At 32.8% G+C, this 21,644-nt stretch overlaps 1 protein-coding gene across 3 annotated transcripts in view; it reads left to right on the plus strand.

Moving 5' to 3' along the window:
- The first annotated feature begins 1,544 nt into the window (after positions 1-1,544).
- LOC113498645 (serine-enriched protein) overlaps positions 1,545-21,644 on the plus strand; it is a 34,150-nt gene continuing 14,050 nt past the window's right edge. Inside the window, exons 1-3 of one of the 3 annotated variants that reach the window (XM_026878738.1) lie at positions 1,545-1,822; positions 19,634-19,827; positions 20,766-20,901. In XM_026878738.1, coding sequence (XP_026734539.1) covers positions 19,640-19,827; positions 20,766-20,901 — 324 coding nt within the window. In that variant the 5' untranslated portion in view covers positions 1,545-1,822; positions 19,634-19,639. Of the gene's footprint in view, positions 1,823-7,171; positions 7,312-19,633; positions 19,828-20,765; positions 20,902-21,644 lie in introns of those variants that run through there. The other 2 variants (XM_026878739.1, XM_026878737.1) reach the window with 2 other exon arrangements.

Below are 21,644 nucleotides of genomic sequence, written 5' to 3' on the forward strand. Positions count from 1 at the left end.
GAAAAGCATTTTATATTTGAAAATTCAATTTACCTCTTACATCCAAACTGGTGATTCTAAATGAATAATTTATTATCCTTCCCTTTTAAACAAAAGAACAAAACAACGCCAAACGAGACAACATTTTTCACTCCTAAAGTACTATTTATACGTGAAGGAAACACGTCATTTGCCGTACAATGTATGTACAGTCTGCAAAAAAAAGTAGACAAACACAAACGGATTTGCAACACAATCGTATTATACACCTTCGCTTTAACATTTATAGATATAACGATAAAAATATATTCTTTTTAATGACAAGAAAATAGTCTCTTTTTAATGTGCTGGATTTTTGTAGATGTATTTGTGTACGTGAACTTTTCTTGCTGACGGTACATTGTACGGTAAGCGAACATGCATCAACGTCCCTCCTGTCTCCTCGCTCCATTACGTTACTAATCGTATGAGATTCCACGCTGATGCTCCTAATTAATAGCTTACAACCGTCCCTTCAAAATGTCTTATACACAGAGAATTTAATTCAGTTGCTACCCCCAATGTTTAATTAAGGTGAATTAAGTTTTATGGTACTTAGTTGTAACTGGATAGTTTCGTTAATTTGGTTTTATATTTAAGTGCTATTAAAAGGGAAAATTTGGTTTAACTATCTCATTTAAGTTGAGGTTCTGCTGATTCGAGTGGTATTTACGTTATAGTAATTTAAATAATTGCCTTTTGAAATCACTTGGAAAAGCGCCATCTATTGATATTGTTCTGAACTATTTAAGTTGTTTGAATGAGGGCGGAGAAGGTGGCTGTCTGTTCGATGTTGCATGGGCGGGCGAGAGGTTTTCAGCGTGAAACGATAGACTGCCTACCCTTTTAGTAAATGAGGTTGCATTGGGTAGATGTCTCTTATAGAGTCTTTGTCTGATATCATTTCTGGATTTGAATGTCACATCTTAGTTGTAGAATGATGAAGTTAGATATTAAACGCAGTGAAATGTATTTATAAGCACTTTTTGTAAAACTGTTTGTTTTATTATAACTATATCTACAAAGCAGGCCAAAAGAGCGCTTGTCACCGGAATAATCTAACAGAGCTCATAAAACGTTTTTTAGGAATAGACCATAGAATAAAAGATTGTATACTTGTCCATAAACAAAAGGCATACTTGACAATGCTGCAAGAAATATGATGTTACGTAGTAGTACGTAGTTAGTACGTTTCTTTAGACGTAAACGTACTTTTTAACATATATTTGCATTAGAAATGCTTTGCCTAAATCATACAAATTTGTTTTTTTTTTTATCGCGTACCTAATGACAATTTCATTCAAATATTTCCATCAAGCTTTTTAAAGCATTCATCATTTAATAGTTCAGAGCAATCATTAATTTCTGCAATTGTAAAAGCTCTCACTAGCCCCATTTCATTCATGAATTTCACCTTCACCCATTGAATAGCGACCTTCCATAGTGACGGAGTCATATTGATATCATTTTGGAGCATGCGCAGTAGAGCCCGCGCACGCGTACAACACACAAAGTGTTGTGTATACTCTATACTGTGTACCTACGTACTAAAACCTGTCAAGGTGCAATAATAACTCTATATTATACTAAAATGCTTTTCTAAACGTATTTTATATACATTTCATACTTGCTTTTAGTGTTACATCTAACCTTCTTTCGTCAATTTCGTTTCTGTTCGACCGAGAGTGTTTTGTTCGAATCCAAATGCAGTGCAATTGATTAACAATTTCCCATTGAGTGGACTGTTCGTGTGAATAATTAAAGAAACTGTTTCATTGAAGTGTAGAAGGCGATACATCAACAGGTAGGATTTGTTTGCTTATAGTCATCTGATGACAAACGTATAGATGTACGATGGTTGGTTGTGGGCGTTTACTCCAGACAAACTGCGTGGGTGGAACATCTGGTTTGTCGTAGACTAAACGACGGTAAATAAATTCGACTCACGATTCTCTCTTCTGTAGGATAATGCAAATTACTTTAGTGTTCAGACAACTCACTCACGTGAACATATAACCTTTAGGTACTTAAAGGGTTATGTTCTACAATGCTTATGTTTGACCTCAATAGAAGAGCTGTTAAACAATTAAAAAGCTACTTGGATGCAAATGCGATTGAATTTTGCTTTTCATCTTTACCTATATTGCAATGTGTACTTATACTCCGAAAGAACGTCAAATTCAATGATGAATAAAAACAACTTAATTTTTCCTCTCATTTACGAAAACCTCACGAGGTTTGTTTAGCCGTTACAGTTCCAATGCAGAACAAAGGCCTCCCTTCAATATTCCTCACTGTCCGGTTAAAAAATAAATGAATTCCGAAACGAAATACTTCCAACTAGAATAAGCATTTGATAAAAACTCTACTAAAATTGAACAAAAGTCGTAGAGTCGAAAGTAGTGTCGTAGAGAACAAAAAATTGTAAAGTCTTCCTACATACCTATTGATCATCATGCAAAACCACTCTACCTTTCCACCCCTCCTGGGGCGTTAAGTAGTGAATATTCTCGCAAAATCAATATTGGCTATTGGGTATGTCGCAAACGCTTACGGGTCGTCGCTCATGTCCCATTTTACGGAGTACGTAAACAATTCACGAGACATATTCGATCGACGCCAAATAATAGGTAGAATTGACTCAGACTGTAATAAGAATCAGAAAAGTTGATTATGCATTGTTAAAGAGAGTTTTGAAGGAATGAATTTGTAGAGTAATTTACAGTTTCAGTGTGTGCAGGTTTGATACCCGATAGGACAAAATCAATTGGCTAAAGAAAAGAAAATTCATAAGAGAAAATATTCATAAATTACATTTATAACCTAACCAATCGTTGCTTTATGTTGTGTTTAATTATTATAACCACGTTACTATTAAGGTTCACGAGATATAGCCTGACTACAGGCAGACAGTGGAGCCTTTGTAAATTGGTTCCGATTTTGCCCCTTGGGTGCTTAACACTAAAAAATGTTAGATCATTAATAACTTTATTTCCTGTTACAAAAAATACATTTCTCATTACTTCTGACAAAGCAGGATGAAAATAGCAACAGATATTATTAGAAAGAGGTAATAATTAAAGCGGCTTTTAGTCCGAACAGTATTTTAATGGGTACCAGAATGAGTGATCTTGGCGCATCCATCAAACTCGCCAGTAAAGTATTGTGATGGATGATTTGTTTACAAATGAATATTGAAAAGAGGATTAAGTTTTAGGGTTCCGTACCAAAACGATACTCTATTCTGTCCTTTTGTCATCTCATGGAACCTAGCTAGTGAAACAAATAAAAAAAGAAATTTCAGGTTTTTCAAAGCTCGCACGTAATTTTTATGGTTGACCATTTTCCTCAGTGTCATAGATCCTACTCGCGCTTGACCGTTGTTTTAGACATTCAATTAAAAACTATGTCGTGTATTGAGCTTACATATGTCTAGAAGATATAAGTACCATTAAAATAAAAATATTTCTTAAGTGTATACTTATGTGTGTACTCTTAAACTGAAGTAATGATGATATAAAAATTTCACATTTTCAATTTATTTATCTAGACTAAAATTCGACTCTAATATAGTACCACCATTAAGAATGCATAATATTTATTATTTAAGATGGAGAGATTATATTTAACTCGCTCTGTTTTATCGCAAAGTGCAATTTACCAGACAACCTTGATTAAAAATAATTCTGATAAAAACAAACATGATTCGCTAATCTATTTTTAGGAATTCATTGTAAATATTATTGACTAACGGTCAATAAATTCATTTTACTTTCTGTCTCCATTGGCTCAGCGACCCAAATTGTGTCTTGGCCTCTGATACGAAAGAGCGCCACTTTATCCAAACCTTCGCCACTGTTCTATTCATTTTACTATAAATAAATTAATATATTAAAAATCCTATTATTGTTACACCATAAGTGTTAATAAATTACTGATCTGATGATCTTAATAGAATATGCTGAGTACACCCAAATTCTGAATACAAGCCATAATTGTCCGAGCGCTGAATGCTGTCACAGTACTTATTATAAGTGTAATAAAATAATTTATTTTTGCAAATAGGTCATTTCTGGACGTTATTATTACGCTTCCTCGTCCTCTGATCTTCCAAAGAAGTTTTACACATAAAATCACAAAATGTTGAAATAAAACCTTTTTACTTAACGTGGCACTGCAATATCGTACAACCGGATAACCAGGTACAGGTTTGCTTCCTAACTTCAAGTCAATTGTACTAGGAGTGCATCCAATTATACCGTGTTTAAAATTACCTGCACAAAATATATAAGGATAACCGAAACTGTACTACAAGTAACTGACACATAGTTACTTAGGTAAAAAAAACATAAATAAAATAAAAAGGATTAATTTCATTTCATTCATCAGTTTAACAAGTATTTTACAATATTAAATAACATGTTTTACAGTCTACACTCATAATAAAGAAATCTTATTAAATTTTATCAAACCCGTGATGCATAATAATACTTTTCGAATTTAAATGAATTGTAAAAACAAAAACCACTTAAGCTCATCGAAATATTTTCAACCGAACTTATTTCAAAATTAAAAAAACCTATATTTATTTATCAGAATTAGTTAAATATTTATTTAATGCTGAAACAGAATATTGCAAACGGGCAGGCAAAAGATAAAATCGGTATTCCATTTGAAGATCTTTTCGGTGTCTGCTAAGCAAATATTAATTTAAATCTAAAGCGTATGCTGTTAAAATCTCGGTTAAATTAAATTACTGTTTGATCTGCACAAACAATTCTAGGAAATGAATCTGTTTCCGTAGCTAACTAAACGCATACTAACTAAATTTAGATAGGAAAGGCTTCGTTTTTGGATTTAGTGTTTCGTAATTGATATACATTTATTAGATTAGACACAACTTAATTAAAGTTAAAAATCACGTTACCGTTGGTTTCTTTTAAATTATAAAGAAGTAGAAACACGTTTTTTTAAATAAGTAAATAGTAAGTTAATTTCGACTCGCGATCCCGCGCGTCTGCTCATGATTAAGGACTCCGGTTGGGTCCGAAACTAGTCGTACTACCCCGATAAATACGCGTGAGTAAACCGTTACATCATTTAATAGTAAGTTAAGTATTTACGAATCTAAAATACTTTGAATACGAGCTTTGATTAAAGACTACACTTAACTAAAAAACTAACTGGTTCCACCCACGAAAAATATGCCTCGCATTGTGATTAGATTTATGATTAAATGTCTTTTATTTTTTTAAACGCATTACCTTTATTTTATAACTATAAAAGTAACTGGTTTCACATACGAAGAATGTGCTTCGCATTATGATTATTATGTATTTTTTTAAACGCATCATCTTTATTTTACATAGAATTCTGTGAATTAGAAACACCCTTGCACACAACCTGTTACATATTATCATGAGTCTCTCATGTGATCCGTTTGGCCGAAAAACAAAAACAATCAGCCTATTAACATCAAAACAAATAATATTTTTTCAACGAAACCTATTAAAACCTAATCTTCAAGAATCGAGATATAAACATTGATCTTCTGAAGTTGTGTCTAACACAACAATACAATCCCGACAATAGAGAAACAATCGAATCATTATTCTAAAACAAGTTGATAAGGTTCAAAATCTTTTACCTCGAACTCTCCGTAATCAAGCAGAGAAAAGTCAAAGAAAATGGACTACAAAGGGAAACGTCATTCCATTTTCCTTTAGGAAATTTCCTTTACTACTTCCGACGGTAAAATGAACTTAGGGATCCTATGTTTGCTATTTGTATATACCTACCTGTGAAATGACTTCTGGGTAAAATATATTCGAACCTATTAACGGAAGAAATGAAGACCACAGGATGTGAAAATCGTAAAATCGTTAAACTTTTATCGTCCATTTTCCCTACCTTTTTTGCAGAGGTAAAGTTTAATAATTACTTTTAATAAGCAAAAAAGTTTATGCAGTCATTCAATTTGCATTATAGTATCTAAAAGTAATTTAATTAGCTAAAACAAATTTCAAAAAAGAACACACTTAATATATATGAAAATGATTGCCAGGCAATATTGTTCTGTGCAAGACAAAAACCCACTGTCCAATCATTTTTACACAATCAAAGAAAAAAAAGTATATCATCCATTTTTTAATTCTATTTATCTTAAAAAATCGATTTAAATTTCTTCAAGTTCTTTTTAAATACAGCTCCTCAGTCTACTATAAATCCAACGTTGTATTTCACTAAGAAACAAGATTTACAGAATAATATTGATGTGGAGATAACAAACAGAATTTTTATCTATATATCTATGCTAATATATAAAGCTGGAGAGTTTGTTTGTTTGTTTGAACGCGCTAATCTCAAAAACAACTGGTTCGAATTGAAAAATTCTTTTTGTATTGAATAGACCATTTATCGAGGAAGGCTATAGGCTATATAACATCACGCTGCGACTAAAAGGAGCGAAGATACAATGAAAAATGAGGAAAATGTGGAAAAAACGGGGAAAATTCTAACCACGTGGACGAAGTCGCGGGCAACAGCTAGTTTAGAATATAGTATTTTTGGAAGCAATCGTGTTTTGAATACCCTATAATCATAGTGAACTATTAAAATGTTTGTAAATCCATGGTGAATTATAAACTAATAACTGGAATGATGCTACTTCGGATTAAATGGGTTTATTACTTCTTTAAACTAAAGATCAAACGACTCTTTCACAGATTAATAGAATAACAAAGACGGATATAAATTAAAAAATAATAACAATACTTTGTTTTTAAGCTTGGAACGAATTCATTTCATAACAAGTATTTAACGAAATATTTCATGTTCAAAATCAAACTCAAATGATTTTATTTAAAGTAGGCCTTTTCAGTTACTTTCGAAACATCAAATATTTTGTTAAAGAAATACCGATTTGTACTTATTTACTTACAATCTCAAAAATTCCTGTTAAGTAGGTTTTTAGCATTTTATCTTAAAAGCTTAAGTATTTTTCGATTACTTGACTTATTACTTCAAATGGAATTTTATACCCAAGTTGACGTACTAATTGAAAATATTATACGCATCATGTAAATCAAAACGCCTCGATGGATGTATAAGGATTATAAATCTTTCATAATTTGTAGCATAGAGGCTTTAACTAGGACGAAAGCAAGTGTTCAGTCGCTTTTCAGACGCCGCGCGGGTCGGACGCTTTTGCGGCTGTCGATTAAATAAATTGAAGTAGTTAATATCGATTTAAAAATGGATATCACTATCACAAGACACTTTAGTTTGGATGAAGTGAGTATTTAATACAAATATTATTATTATTATTTTTGGGTGAATCTGGAGTAAGTTGTTCCTAAAAGAGTTAGAGTAGATTTTTTTTATTATCTTTAGTATTTTTTTAATTAAAGAAAATTCATATTGTAGGTTGCATTATATTCGAAAATGTAAATCCGTTAGTGAAAGTACAGTGATATTGTATTTATAGGTACACGTTTATTCACTCGCACAAATAAACTATTCGGTTATAAAGCAGCGATAAAATAAATTACAAAATATTTTTAGCGAAACTTTTATATTTTTTATAAACAATACATTTTCGATGGATTTTGCATCATGTAATCTTAACATATTATATTAATTACGTGTTGTTTGTCCAACTATTTTCCCGATTTCAATCAAATTTTCACACCGATTGCAGCTTGATTGACAATGAAAGATAATAATAATAATATTAGGTAGGATAATAATAATAGATAGGATAGCTTACATCTCATTTTATAATTGCAATATTATTTTCTTGTAAATTATTTATAAGCTTAGCATAATCTTTACTAAATTCAAGTTTAGACCACTAATAGTTAAACTTGGCTCAAATTGAAATAACGATGGTGATATTATTATGTTGCCTTAATTCAATGTACCTGAGTTTAAAGGTTAGTTGGGGTCGCAAACATAGTGAAACCACTTCAAAGGCTTTTAGGGACCATTTTACGAACCTGTAACTAAGATCAAACACACACACGTTTCTCACACAAAGACAAGGACAAGAACTCTTGAGTATTGTTAAAGATGTTTCAAAATCAATGAGATGGATTTGAAGTCCATTGGAAGGGTTCCAAGAGATGGTTCTTCAAATTTTGTTCGTGAATTCGTACGCCGTATTGTCTTAGAGGAAGTAGGAATATCAAAAGTGCCTACGTTGTTAAAGCAGTAAAGTTGTCGAGACACTTTTAAAAGGTAAAACTGAATATTTTAGTTACCAGACTAAAAATAAAATTAAAAGAAACATCGTTTAAAAGTAAAAGTAAACTGAATGACAGCAATAATTGACTGAAGTCGGCGCATTTTAGAGTTGGTTTAAATTATAGTAAGAGTTGGGTTATTAAAGATAGCCAAGAGAAATAATGGAAATCATATCCATCGCTACATGACGTTGGAAATTAAATTATTATCTATTCTTTGATAAATCACTGATTATTCTTATTCTTATAAGAAGTTATTTATCACAAACATACGAATTTACTTTTTTTTTAACTCATTTTTCTCGTTTAATTAATGGCAAACACGTACAGCTTTACGTGTTTTTCTTACATTCATCTTCATTAGACGTCACCTCAAGGTTTACTTACCTATTGTACTAAGATGTGTAAGTAGGTAGCCATTTTGGTAAGCAGACCGGGACGTATGATAAATATTTCCCTAGCCTGACCAAAAAAAAATTATAATAATAACGTTTTTTTTTCAGAAAACTAATATCCACTTTTTTAGTAATACAATAACTTATAACTAGTGTAAGCAATACTATATTAATTAATCTACTCTCCCTCTGCCAGACCCATGTATTAAATCAAGGTATCATGTTATGACTAATGTTTTCGCTATAAACCATCATCTTTTTAATATAATCCATTAAGACAATAGCTCAATCCTTTTTTCTCCAAAATCATGCAAATTCCGTCAACATCCATCAAACTCAGAATCACGTTCGTTGGGCACGTTTGGTCATTAATTTTACTGTGATGTCGCCCCATCGTCCAAATTTATTCGTCATTATATTTAATGACCCGTTTTATCTTATATAACGGTCCATATTGCTCTAGGTATTGACAGCGATGACGTCATGGTTTTAGACATGAATTTTCGATAGGTAATACCTATCTTTTGCCTAAAAAAGGAAAAACATTGTATTTGTCATAGGGCTATAAAACACAGAAACAACTGGTCAAATGGGAGTCAGTCTCCCAAACTTAACTCAATCCAATCTTAACTGTTTAATTATAAAAATGGTCCATCAGAAACTGCCTGGTCACAACACAGACAAATAAACGGGTAGCCAGCCGGGTAGTAGACACTTAGTACTATGGATCCATTTTACCTTTATAAAAACGACTAAAACTTATTAAAATAAGCATTTGACCGCATAAACTATCACATTACTGTATTCGAGAATTTCACAATTAAATTCGATCAAGTAACAACATTCTTCAAAACGCTACATACAGCCACAATTAACATAATTATGATTTAATTCACAGTTACTTATAACCGAGGAAATGTCTACATTTTTCTTGAATATTATTAGTGAGATCAGAGAGTCTTTATTTAGAAACCGCCAACAACGTTCAGTTGGAAAAATCTTGATTTAATCAGCTAAAGAACCAATCAAGTGAAAGAGGATTAAATTAGATGCCTTAGGACTTGAAGTATAATTAAATCACCGTAGATCATCTCTGTAGGTAGGTAGGTACTTACCTAGTCTCATTTTGGAATTTGTCTAAAGACCACGAAGTCAAGTTAGCTAGACCTTCTGGTAAAACGGATAGATCGAGGTGTTTCGAGATTTGTTGGATTCGTATCAAGCAGTAGACTTTGAAAGGTTGAATTGATTAATTGATTAATACCTTTAGCGAATATTTTTTTTTATTACTGGTAAAATTGTCTTAGCAGAAAGGCAATAGTAAACACTCCGCTGTATGTCCTTGGATCACTACTGTTAACGATACATCTGTGAATTCCAAAAAACATAGAATTGATATGATAAATTTAAAAAGCTTTATATATACAACAATCATGTTTTTCGTTTTGTGGCCTTCGAAGTCGAAAATCGAGACAAGAGGAAAATGCTATTGGTAGAAAACAATAGGGATTGAAAATAGAGTTAGGATCAGTCGTTAGTTGTTGGATAATGGGTCCTACAATTTAAAAGCTGCTATTTCGATTCCAATAATAGGTATACGACAAACGCATCCAAACTCTCTTCCTCTCAGCAAGACAACGTTGTTCCAGTTTCCGTTGCAGGAGTTTACACATGTGAGTGAAAGTTCAGACAACGTTCAAAGTATGTATATTTATAGAAACTTTCCTCTTAGTTGCTTCTACTAATTATATAGAGGGAAATTACATTAGGTGCAGGAGAGAGATGCGAACTATAAATGGAAGCTTGCTGTGTGAATTGTATGTGTACTTGTTTTAGTTAACTAAGGAGGTTGGTTTAATATTAAATATTATAGAGGTTGGATAGTAGCGTAGGGCGTGATCAGGGGCGGATCTATTAAAAGGCTTTTTGGGCTGCAGCCCAGGGCCCCGCGAATACAGAGGGCCCCCAACCGAACTGAAACCAATAGACGATATTGTCAATAATAAAAATTATCTAGAATTTTAAAAAATCCGATCATTAGGTTGGCAACACTGCGATCAATCAACCCGAGTGCGCATCTATCAAATGGAACGGGGAATTCCCTGTCGCTTGTTTTCAGTCGGTGTATTCCGTGTATAGTAGTGTCTATTACTGGGGACTTCCCTCCGCTTATCGCCCGACGCAATTTTGTTATTTTTCCGCACTTCTGCTATAGTCGACTATATTAACGAATTGACTTTGTTATTGTTAGAAACGTGTTTAGTGCGTGTGTTTAGTTTACTAAGTAATAGATAACTTAAAAGTTATAAGGACCGGACCTTTCTTTTAATTTACTAAAATTGAAAGTCTTCAGCATAACTAGACTTCCTGCTTTTAATAGGCAGTAGGTAAGTAAAAAGAATTATAAAACATGACTTTTTATTTCAGTTTTCAAAACTAAATGAATCAAACTCGTTCGATATTTAATTATAATTTGTGAATTGCTACACTCATTACAAAGTAGGTATTAAAATTAAAAGTTCTATCCAGTTCTTTGTTTATTTTCAGAAAAATATCTTATTTTACAATATGTCTGCTAGAAAATATAAAAGTGGAGCTGAAAAAAGAAAATTACAGTTTAGTCGAGAACAAGAAAGAAATAAATGCGCAAAAATTGAAACTTTTTTTAAATCGGAACATATAAACGCGAATGAAATAGCTATAAATCCATTAAAAAACGTAAAGGAAGGTATTTTATGCGAAGAGAATCTAACCGATGGCAGCAAAAAATCGCAAAACGAAGAAAAAAATACAAGTGATGAAAATATGCAAGATTTTGAAAACCAGAAAAAAAATACCAACGATGAAAATGTGCAATATCTTGACTTCCAGCAACCCTCTGGTTCCTCTGAAAATGAAATTGGTGTTCAGCAAAAGGGAGGTAATACCGAGACCGAGGTGGAAAGAAATTTAGAAAATATTAAGTTTGAGTTTGAGAAATATGTTGACGTGGGCTTGTGGCCAGATTTGCTGAATAATGATTTTATTAATTTCGTCCTCTCACATAAAATGACTGACTTTCAAAATAAAGATCCGAAGAATATATATTCAGCTTCAATGAGGAAATATAAAGAACAAAACAGATCTTTTTCAAATAGGTATTTCACTAGAAAAATGAAAAATGGCCAATTACTGGAAAGATCTTGGTTAAGTTATTCAAAAAGAGTTGGTACTGTTTTTTGTTTGACTTGCAAACTTTTTTCTAAAACTCCTTCTCAATACACAACCGGATTTTCTGATTGGAAACACATAGGATTTTGTTTAGAAAATCACGAAAATTCTAATGAACATAAGAATTCAATGTTAGTGTGGTTGACACGAAAAGAAAATAAGTCTGTTTTAGACAAGCAGCTTCAGGAGCAATTAAATAAAGAAACAGAATATTATCACAATGTCCTAAAACGGGTTATTGCAGTGCTAAAATTTTTGAGTATAAGAGGCTTAGCACTTAGAGGTTCCGAGGAAGTATTTGGTTCTCCACATAATGGTAATTTTATGGGTGCTCTAGAGCTATTGGCAGAATTCGACCCATTCATACGTGAACATATTGAACAACGAGAGCTGCGACCAAACCCTGTAATATCATATTTATCAAAAACAGTATATGAGGAAATAATTGAGATTATGGGTAAACAGATAATTAAACAAATTATAACTGAAATAAATAACGACGACACAAAGTATTATTCAATTATGATGGATTCAACCCCAGATCTGTCTCACGATGACCAACTTGCTATTGTATTACGATACTGTTTTCGGGGAAAAGTGTATGAAAGATGTGTATCTTTCATTAAAATTAGTAGTCATACTGGCTTATATTTATTTAATATTCTACAAGCCTTTTTGGAAACAAATGGACTACTACTGGATAATTGCAGGGGACAGTCATATGACAACGCTGCTAATATGGCCGGAGTCTACAATGGTGTACAAGCACTACTAAAAGAAAAAAATAAATCCGCGGATTACGTGCCATGTGCTGCGCATTCCCTTAACCTAGTTGGTCAAGAATCCGTGAAGGTTGCAACCGAAATTGTAAATTTTTTTGGAATAGTGCAACAAATATACGTTTTCTTCTCTGCTTCGACCCATAGGTGGGAACTGTTAAATCGTGAAACAAAACTAAAATTTACGTTAAAAAGTTTAAGCCAGACCAGATGGTCTTGTCACTTTGATGCTGTCAGAGCTTTGAAAAGTAATTATGATGGCATTATGAAAATTCTCAATAGTTTCGGCGAAAATGACGATGAAAAAGTTGATTTCCGAAAAGAGGCACGAAATTTATTTAATAAACTGGCGAAACTAGAAACTGCAATTTTGATTGTTTTTTGGGAAGAAATTTTGGAGAGATTTAATGTAGTTAATAAAAAAGTACAGAGCCCTGGTTTAGACATTGGTGAAGGCAATAAGTTAATTGTGTCATTAAAAGAGTTCGTGAAAAACATAAGGCAACAATCAGATCAGAAGCTAAAGGAATACGAAGAGAAAGCTAAAAAATTAAGTACTAGTGTGGGAACAGACTACAGTGACATAAATAAGAGACGCATTACTTTGAAATTTTCAGATAAATCTACAGATAAAGTCTCAGTGAACTGCGCAGAAAAATTTAAAAGAGACACGCTTAACGTTGCGTTGGATAAGATGATTATGGATTTAAATAATAGAAGCCAAGCCTATGAGACCTATAGCAAAAAATTTAAATTTTTAATGGATTTGCAAGACAAAAATCAGGAACACATAGATATGGAAAGTGTACGTAATATTATTGATTATTATCCAAATGACGTAGACGAACATTTAGTGAATGAGTGCATTCAGTTGAAATCTTACTTACTGCAATCTAAGACAGAGTCTTACACCTCTTGCAGTGAAATTTTTTGGCTAATTTATGAAAAGAAACTTGTTGATGTTTTCCCAAACTGCTATACTATCTTAAAGATTTTTTTAACGATGCCGATCACTAGCTGTGAAGCGGAGCGTTCTTTCTCCAGGATGTCGTATATAGAAAACAAATACAGGACAACAATGTCGAACTATCGACTAAATCATTTATCAGTTCTTTCGATAAATTGCGATTTAACAAAGGACCTACAGTGCGATGACCAAATAAAAGAATTTGCAGCACAAAAATGCAGAAAGGTTGCTTTATAATTTATTTAACATAACCATTTATAACCCGTCAATTTATTTTGCAATAAATAATGTTTTAATAAATAAATAAAATTTTTGTTTTCCTATTTTCTTCTTGTACTTAACATATATTACATTACATATACCTACATCACTACAGAAAACAGTTTCTTGTCAAAATGGCAATTAGTTGAGTAATTAGGTAGGGCCCCTAAGCAGTATTAGCCCAGGGCCCCACAAATTCAAGATCCGCCTCTGGGCGTGATTCTTTTTTATGTGTGCCTCTTTAGTAGACTATCTCGAATAAACTATTTAATTTGATTTGATAACATAATTGAATCATGAGTACATATCGTCGCCTTCTACCATGCTCTGAATTTTTGAGTTTTCTAATGTGAGACATGAATGTTCATGACTAAATTCGTTAAGATAAGGACAGTTTAAAAAAAACCTTGCGTGTTAAATTAATAAAGAAAAAAGAATTGAAATAAATTATACTGTAAATAAAGTTTTCCAATAACGCATTACACATGTGAGTAATTACATATTTAGGTTGCGAGGTTTAACTCAATGCTAATTAGTAATGTGGTGAGGCTGCATGCTTAACCCAGCAGTAACTCGCATTGACAAAGCCTGTTTGCGTTATTTAATTCTACTACTTAGGGTTCCGTATCCAACGGGTGGAAACGGGTGCATATTAAGGCTTAGGTCTATCTGTCGGACTTTTTGTCTCGCAGTTAGTCCTTAGGGTGTATCTCAGGAATCGATATAGATCTACGGTTAAACTTTTCAAAGATTACGCTTTGTTTTCCTGGTAAACAGCGGTTGGTAAAGAAAAAAATATTCACTGTCTTTTGAAAATTTGTTTTTCCTCATCATGTTTATACGGAACCCTTGGTCCCGCAAGTTCAACTAGCACTCGACTGGTTTTTGTTTATTTTTTTCAAACTTTTTGTTTGCCTGAGGTTTTAGTTATGTCAGGTATGTGTAACCTTTTATCAAAAGGATTCTTCATTAATTAAGTATGTTTATTTTTTCAAAGTTGTTAGTACTAATTAAAAGGTTGTTAGTAGTTAAAACCGTACTTTGTGGCACCATGGACTGTAATTATGCGGTTGCAATAAAGAGCTTATCTGATTCTGTCCTTTTCTCTTCTGCTATAACGGTAAACGAAAAGAGTTTTAAAATTGTACGTCTCACTATTGTAATATCAATCTAAGATTATTTTATATCCCATTTTACACTAATTGAACTGTCATCCATCTAATGGAAAACGTCGAAATCCAATTTATTTTTATTTTATATACACAATTTTCTTTAAGACGATTTCAGGTTATTTTCCAAATAATAGTGACTTGTACACTGAACAGGTGACATAAAATTACCTATAAAATGTTATATAGGTATTGTACGATCGTAATAGCCAAAGGTCATGTAATTTAAGGGTCTATAAAGTTCACGATGAGACATTCGGCAACAAAAGTTGATTCTATGGATAGCCAGGTGGTAGGTCCACGAATCGATCCGAAAATGCCTTTTCTGAGTCTGGGTAGTTTGTACATGGGATTAAATTTTAGGATTAAAGTGCGAATCCTTTTTTTCGAACTATTGATACAGTTAGCATCGGATCTGAAGAAAATGTCAATGTCAATTAAACTCAGTCTGTTGTTCTAGACTATAATCTATCTTTGTGTCAAATTTTATTAAAATCTGTTCAATAGCTCATTCATACTACATATTCATATTCATACTCACAAATTTATTGTATAAGAATGATATTTTTTAACAGATTTTGGTCATTAGGTAGTTTGTAAACAAAATGTTATTCATCTATTTTTCTTGCTGACTGTACTAGAGGAAAAAAATCGTCCATCTTGCGAGTCATACGTAATGATTGTAACCCTCTCGTGTTTCTCAATTCGTTGTAAATGTGAGCATTATTTATAAAGGAAAACGTGACTTATGAGATATTTAGTTTTATTGCTGATGGTACACGTATCTTTGCTTTTACTTTTTGAAAATTTGTACTTATACAGGTGTGTTATATTATATATATTGTGAAAATTCAAACTGTATATCACGGTGAGATAAAGCCTGATGGCAGATGGATGAACAAACGCACAGGCTGCGGAGTCTTAATACATTTTACTTAAGTACGAAATGTATCAATTGAAAGTAAACATTTATAATTATATTTAAACAAACATACTAATACCACTCCCTATTTACACGCTTCTCATCTAAAACACAAATCAATATTCGATTATCTATGCATACATACATAAATTAATTAATCCGTGAAACTCAATTAGTGAAATCAGTTTTGAAACCTCGTTACGTTTAAGCCTGGGGCTTAATAATCTGCATTAATGTTCGTTAATATCATTTAAATGGCGTCGCAATTCACACATCAGTTGACAGAAATTCTGTTTCTACAAATCATGAAAATATGACAAATGAGGTTACGTACTGAATAATGTTGACCTCCTTCAGAAAAAAATATTTATAGAGTAAGACGTTCATTAATGTTTAATAGTAATATTTGGACAATACACATTTTTAATGAAATGTGACGGCGATGGTAAGAAAAGAAAGTGACGTGTTTTCACTCAGTCACTTCTTAAATCGCTGTATCAATGGAATATTTCGATAAAGCAAAAAAAACACAATAATTATTCTCCCTTTGCGTTATTCTTTATTGAAAATATTCAAAAGATTTCTTTCATAAACGTAAAAAAATATGTGAGGCCATATTATTTTAAATTTGACTTTTTAATAAAGCGAATCAACCTAATAAAGCGAATTCCTTACCGAGCTTCCATTTAAAAAATACTCAATCTTTTTCTATTGAAAATCCCAAGTTAATCCTAATTAATCTTTGAGTCCTCTCCATTAAATCCCCATTGGGTATTTCAGTGCCTGTACCACGAGTTTTAAACGAAGAACCATTTCTCTTGAGGAAGCGAGATGGAGCGCAACATCGCAAATAACGGCGTCTTGCTCGCACCATCAGCAGTTTTGTGTGAAGGGTGTATAGTGAGAGTGTAGATATTAAATCCTTTTTGATCTTCGCTTAGTGGTTGATCCGGAAATCGGACTAATTACATCATATGCTTGATCCTTTAGCCGGCTAAAAGGTTTTAGTCTTAACTTTTTCATCATTCAATTACACTCATTTAAATTTCTCAAAGGCAAGATGAAAGACAGCAGTACAGTCAGTAATAGAGGTTGAACTAACAATATGTTTTTAAATAACTACAAAGTGAAATTCAATGAGTTCCTATGAGCTATTAAGTGAGATATAAGGCTTGATACTGTTAAATATAGCACTGATTATGAGTGACGAAATGTGGGCGGCTCGATATACTAAGTACTGAGACAATTAATGAAAATACTTTTATCTTTCTAAATACATCAAAGTATATTGACTATAGAGTACACCCAGACAAATAATTGCCTTTGATGGAAATCAAACCCACGACCTCCGTTATTGCAGTCAAGGCCACTTACCACTAGACCAAGTCGGTCCGTTTGTTTTCATAATTAATTTTCAATTTTATAACACTTCACTCACGCGTATTTATCTTGATTTGACTCCGTTGGGTCCGAAATTAGTCACATGATCCTGATAAATGATAATGAAGTAAATCTTATTTAAATTAATAATGTATTAAGGATTATTTTGAACTGCTTATGTTGCTGTCTGTACATAGTTATAGTAAGTTCGTGTTTCGTTTTAACTACCATTAATTTTTTTGACTGGCCTGTTGGTCTAGTGGTTAGTGACCCTGACTGCTATACCGGAGGTCGTGGGTTCGATTCCCACCCAGGACAAATGAATGTGTGATGAGCACGATCATTTGTTCTGTGTCTGGGTGTAATTTATCTATATTATGTATGTATTTAGAAATATATAAGTATGTTTATCAGTTGTCTAGTACTCATAATACAAGCTCTGCTTAGTTTGAGACTAGACGGCGTTGTGTGAAAGTTGTGGAAAAAAAAAAAAAAAAAAAAAATTTTGTTCTCATTAGTTTAGTTTTACGTAATTCTAAACACGGCTTGGGACTAACTTGTTTCGTTAGGTAACATCAAAGAAGAAGTAATTCATGTTTTTGAAAAGTCTTTCAAATATAAACTGAGATGAGTATAATTTTAGGAGTTTTAACAGTACCGTATTCATTTATTTAATTTTTCGGTGGTAAAATTTGTATTTATCTTCAAGACGTCTATGAGGTAACTAAATTCTCTTTCAACTCTTTTTTGTTTTAATAACAGTTTAATTTAATATAATATTTTATTCATATTTTAATATAGATCAAAATGAGCCAAATCACAAGATACCTTCCATCTCACACAGCTATTCATTCAGCTTTCAAACCACATTTTTCAAATCAAACATTCATTTTATACCACCATTTAAATGTCAGTCGAATGAAAGCCATTAAAGAAGTCTTGAATCTTTAGTAAATGCGTTAGAATTTCTTTTAAAAATAATATCAGTTCTGAGAGGTTCCAGATGCATTCCATTCAAAAAGAAATCAAAGTTTATGCAGTAGTCAAACGACTAACCACCAAGTTCTTGAATAGTTATATAAGTGCAGTTGTAGAAGCAAGACAGCGCACTACGTGACGTATAACGGTGTCTCTTTCCCACACTTGCAAAAATATTTCTTTAGGAGGTGGCTGGCAATCTCGCTCCACTCTTTGAAAAGCAACCAACATAAATTCAGTGAAAAGCATCCAGTTTTCGCATCGTAATTAAAACTTTATACATTTTATTTCACGTCAACGTCATGCCCTGTTAATTACGATTTGCTTCAACAAATTAATTGCTTCGCAAATTTATTTTTGGCACGTAGTTACTTGTTTGTGAATTATTTCTTCCGTAAAATGCTGACTGTTTTTGTCTACAGTTTGGGCTTTCGTAAAAGGTGTGTTAAAAGTGTCAGGATGGATTGAAAATTTTGTAATTTTTGATTAACAAACCCTGTTCTTGGCACCAGCACTGAATTTCTGGAACTTACATGAGTGTAATATAGTTGTAGAAGGAGGAATATTCGTGGAAGTAGTAATATTTCCACGAAGACGCGATATCATCTCTTTGCAGGTATTAAAAATTAAATTGTTATTTACAAATACTCCATAGATTGTAGAGTTCATTAATTAATCCCACTGTATAGAGAATGCCCGTAGCAAATTTAATGCCGGAAAATGTTTAATATTCATCGGTTCTATACGAGCGAAAAATGGTTGCTACGCTGATTTCTGATTATCTTTTTCATATCGTTTTAGCATAGTTTCGAATCAGTTCTACTATAAAAATAGTTTATTGGAAACTAGCATCGTCTCATAAAAAATAGAGAAAGGAGTTCCTATTTCAAGTCTGTTGTTCTACGCGAGATGCATTTAAAGTTATTTCTACTGGAGGTTTAAAGATTTCACGCTGGTTGCGTTCTATTCTATTTTAGACTGGATGTTTTTCCACCCACATTGATTAAAAGTGTTTTAAAGGGTAGTAAAGCTTTTCATCAACTCCTTTAGCTGGTATTTTTATTTCAAGAGCGTCTATTTATACACTTTTACTTAATTAAATAACATTTTAAATGCTGGGTTCGTACTACGAACGTGAAATTTTAGCTACTCAGAGAAAATAATTATGATCGAAATTGAAACTAACGTCACAAAGCTTTTGGTTTTATGAATACCTTTTATGCCTTACGTGTGTACTTTGTAAACGTCACTGTAACTCATTAGAATCTGACATCAAATTTATATCAATTAACATACGATTCATTTTCCCAGTCGTCAATGCGAAGCGGGGCGCTCGCGGCAATGGAGGCGGAGCCAGACCTCAGTACCTTCGAGAACAAGTCGGGGCTAGCTGAGGACATGAAGTTCCTCGCCTCGATGCCTGAGCTGTGTGACGTCACATTCCTGGTGGGAGACACCAGGGAGCCAGTGTGTGCTGTTAAAGCGGTACTGGCAGCTAGGAGCAGGTTGGTTGATGATTATGTTGAATTTTCAATATAGGTACAGCTGAAAGATGAAAATGAATTGAATATATCTCCTGAATATTTAGTCTTAAGCAAAAGTATGTGTCTGTTATGTCAACGACTGTGATGAAGAAATTTTATAGACCTAAGAACATGATGTTCCATGTCATTTCGTTATTTGAGCATATGCGATCCAGCCAGATTCTAGCGATGCCGTATTTATAACAACGAAAAATTAGGAATCAGAAAAGAGGTGTAGGTAGTTTAAAATAACTATGAAAATGACGACAAATGGTCGTCATTTTAGTTCCATTGCGATTCAACAAAAAAGCGCTACATATCGAAAATCCTTAAACAATCTAAACAGTTGACTAAATATTTGATAACGTGTTACTTAAAGTACAACATAAATACCAGCTACTCTAAAATAAATACAAAAACGTCAGCAACGTTGTCTGAATGTTGGAAACAAGGCATTCCCGACATCGCTGACATAATTATAATAGCATTCTTCGGACCTACGTCACTCTGTGGACGGTTCACGTAATTCGCGAAACATTTCGATATTATCTACACAAGAGCTTTTATATAACTTGTTTCTATTGTTAACCATATATTTTTGATACAATGTGTTTTTGTTTTATGTGAAACTTTAGTTAAGTACTTAACTTTTTGTGTTTTATTTACTCGATAACATACTTAATATTTTATCTCGCTTATTTAAGTAGGGAAGACTATTACTATTATTTGTCCTTATTTATCATTATATTAATGATTATTGTTTTTTCCTTCCATTAAGAGATTGAAAATTTTTTGAGCGTCAGGGCAGCCAATTTTTCACCAAAGTACCTTTTTTATCATGAGTAGTAATAAATTCCTCTCCCAAAATGTTTATCCTCAAGCGTAAAGTTTATATCGTGACAAAAGTTTTTTCATCTCAGGGTATTCCAGAAGATGCTCTACCAAGCTCCTAGTCCTCAACGCAAGAAGGAACCAGCACCAAGGGAGAATAAACTCCGGCTTTTTCTTAAAAGATCATCGGAACCTTTGCTCAACCTCCAAAATGCCGCACAGCAGGTAAAACAAATATTGTCACAACTTAATGAAAGCAAGAGAATGTTAAGTGTTGAAACCCTTATTAACCTGAAACATGACGTCATTAAAGGCCTCCACAACTATTACTATGAACTCTTAAAGGTAGACTGTTGCCATCGTGTGAGAGAGATGGTGCTCTTTATCTCTGAAGTGGCATCTCGCTTCCACATCGTCGACAGTTTGCTTCAAGAGTATATAGTACAGGCACAGTTTAATGGTCATAAACAATCCTGAAATTTGTTGTAGCTTATAATGAGTTGCGGAACCTTTCCTTTGTTTGTGTTATCGACGTAATTGGGTCATTTATGTAAATGACTTACTTAATTATCTGTTCTGACAAAAGCAGATTACCTATTAAATGAAACAAATGTTTGAATTTTAGGATCGAATCGTCTGTATTTAAGAAATAAGTCATTGAATTTCTAAGTAAGAAATACAAATTAATTTCCAAATGAACAAGAAAATAATTCAAGTCAGTGAAATATTCCGTAGCAGAAATACAATTCGAATAAAACATGGATGGTCTTTGAGATACAAAGTTGCCTTCGCTTCATCCTTATTAAAAATGTTTTTCCGTTGCAAAAGGAAACTTTCAATATGCATAACGAAGGCATTGCGAATGAGTTTTCGCATCCCTTACTTCACGCTCATTACCCACGCTGCAAACGTTTACTTCAATCAAAAAGCTTTCGTTAACAAACCGAAGAAATTTTAATGCAAGAAGG

This window comes from Trichoplusia ni, chromosome 11 (genome assembly GCF_003590095.1).
Source record: "Trichoplusia ni isolate ovarian cell line Hi5 chromosome 11, tn1, whole genome shotgun sequence".
In the NCBI taxonomy this organism is placed as follows: Eukaryota; Metazoa; Arthropoda; class Insecta; order Lepidoptera; family Noctuidae; genus Trichoplusia; species Trichoplusia ni.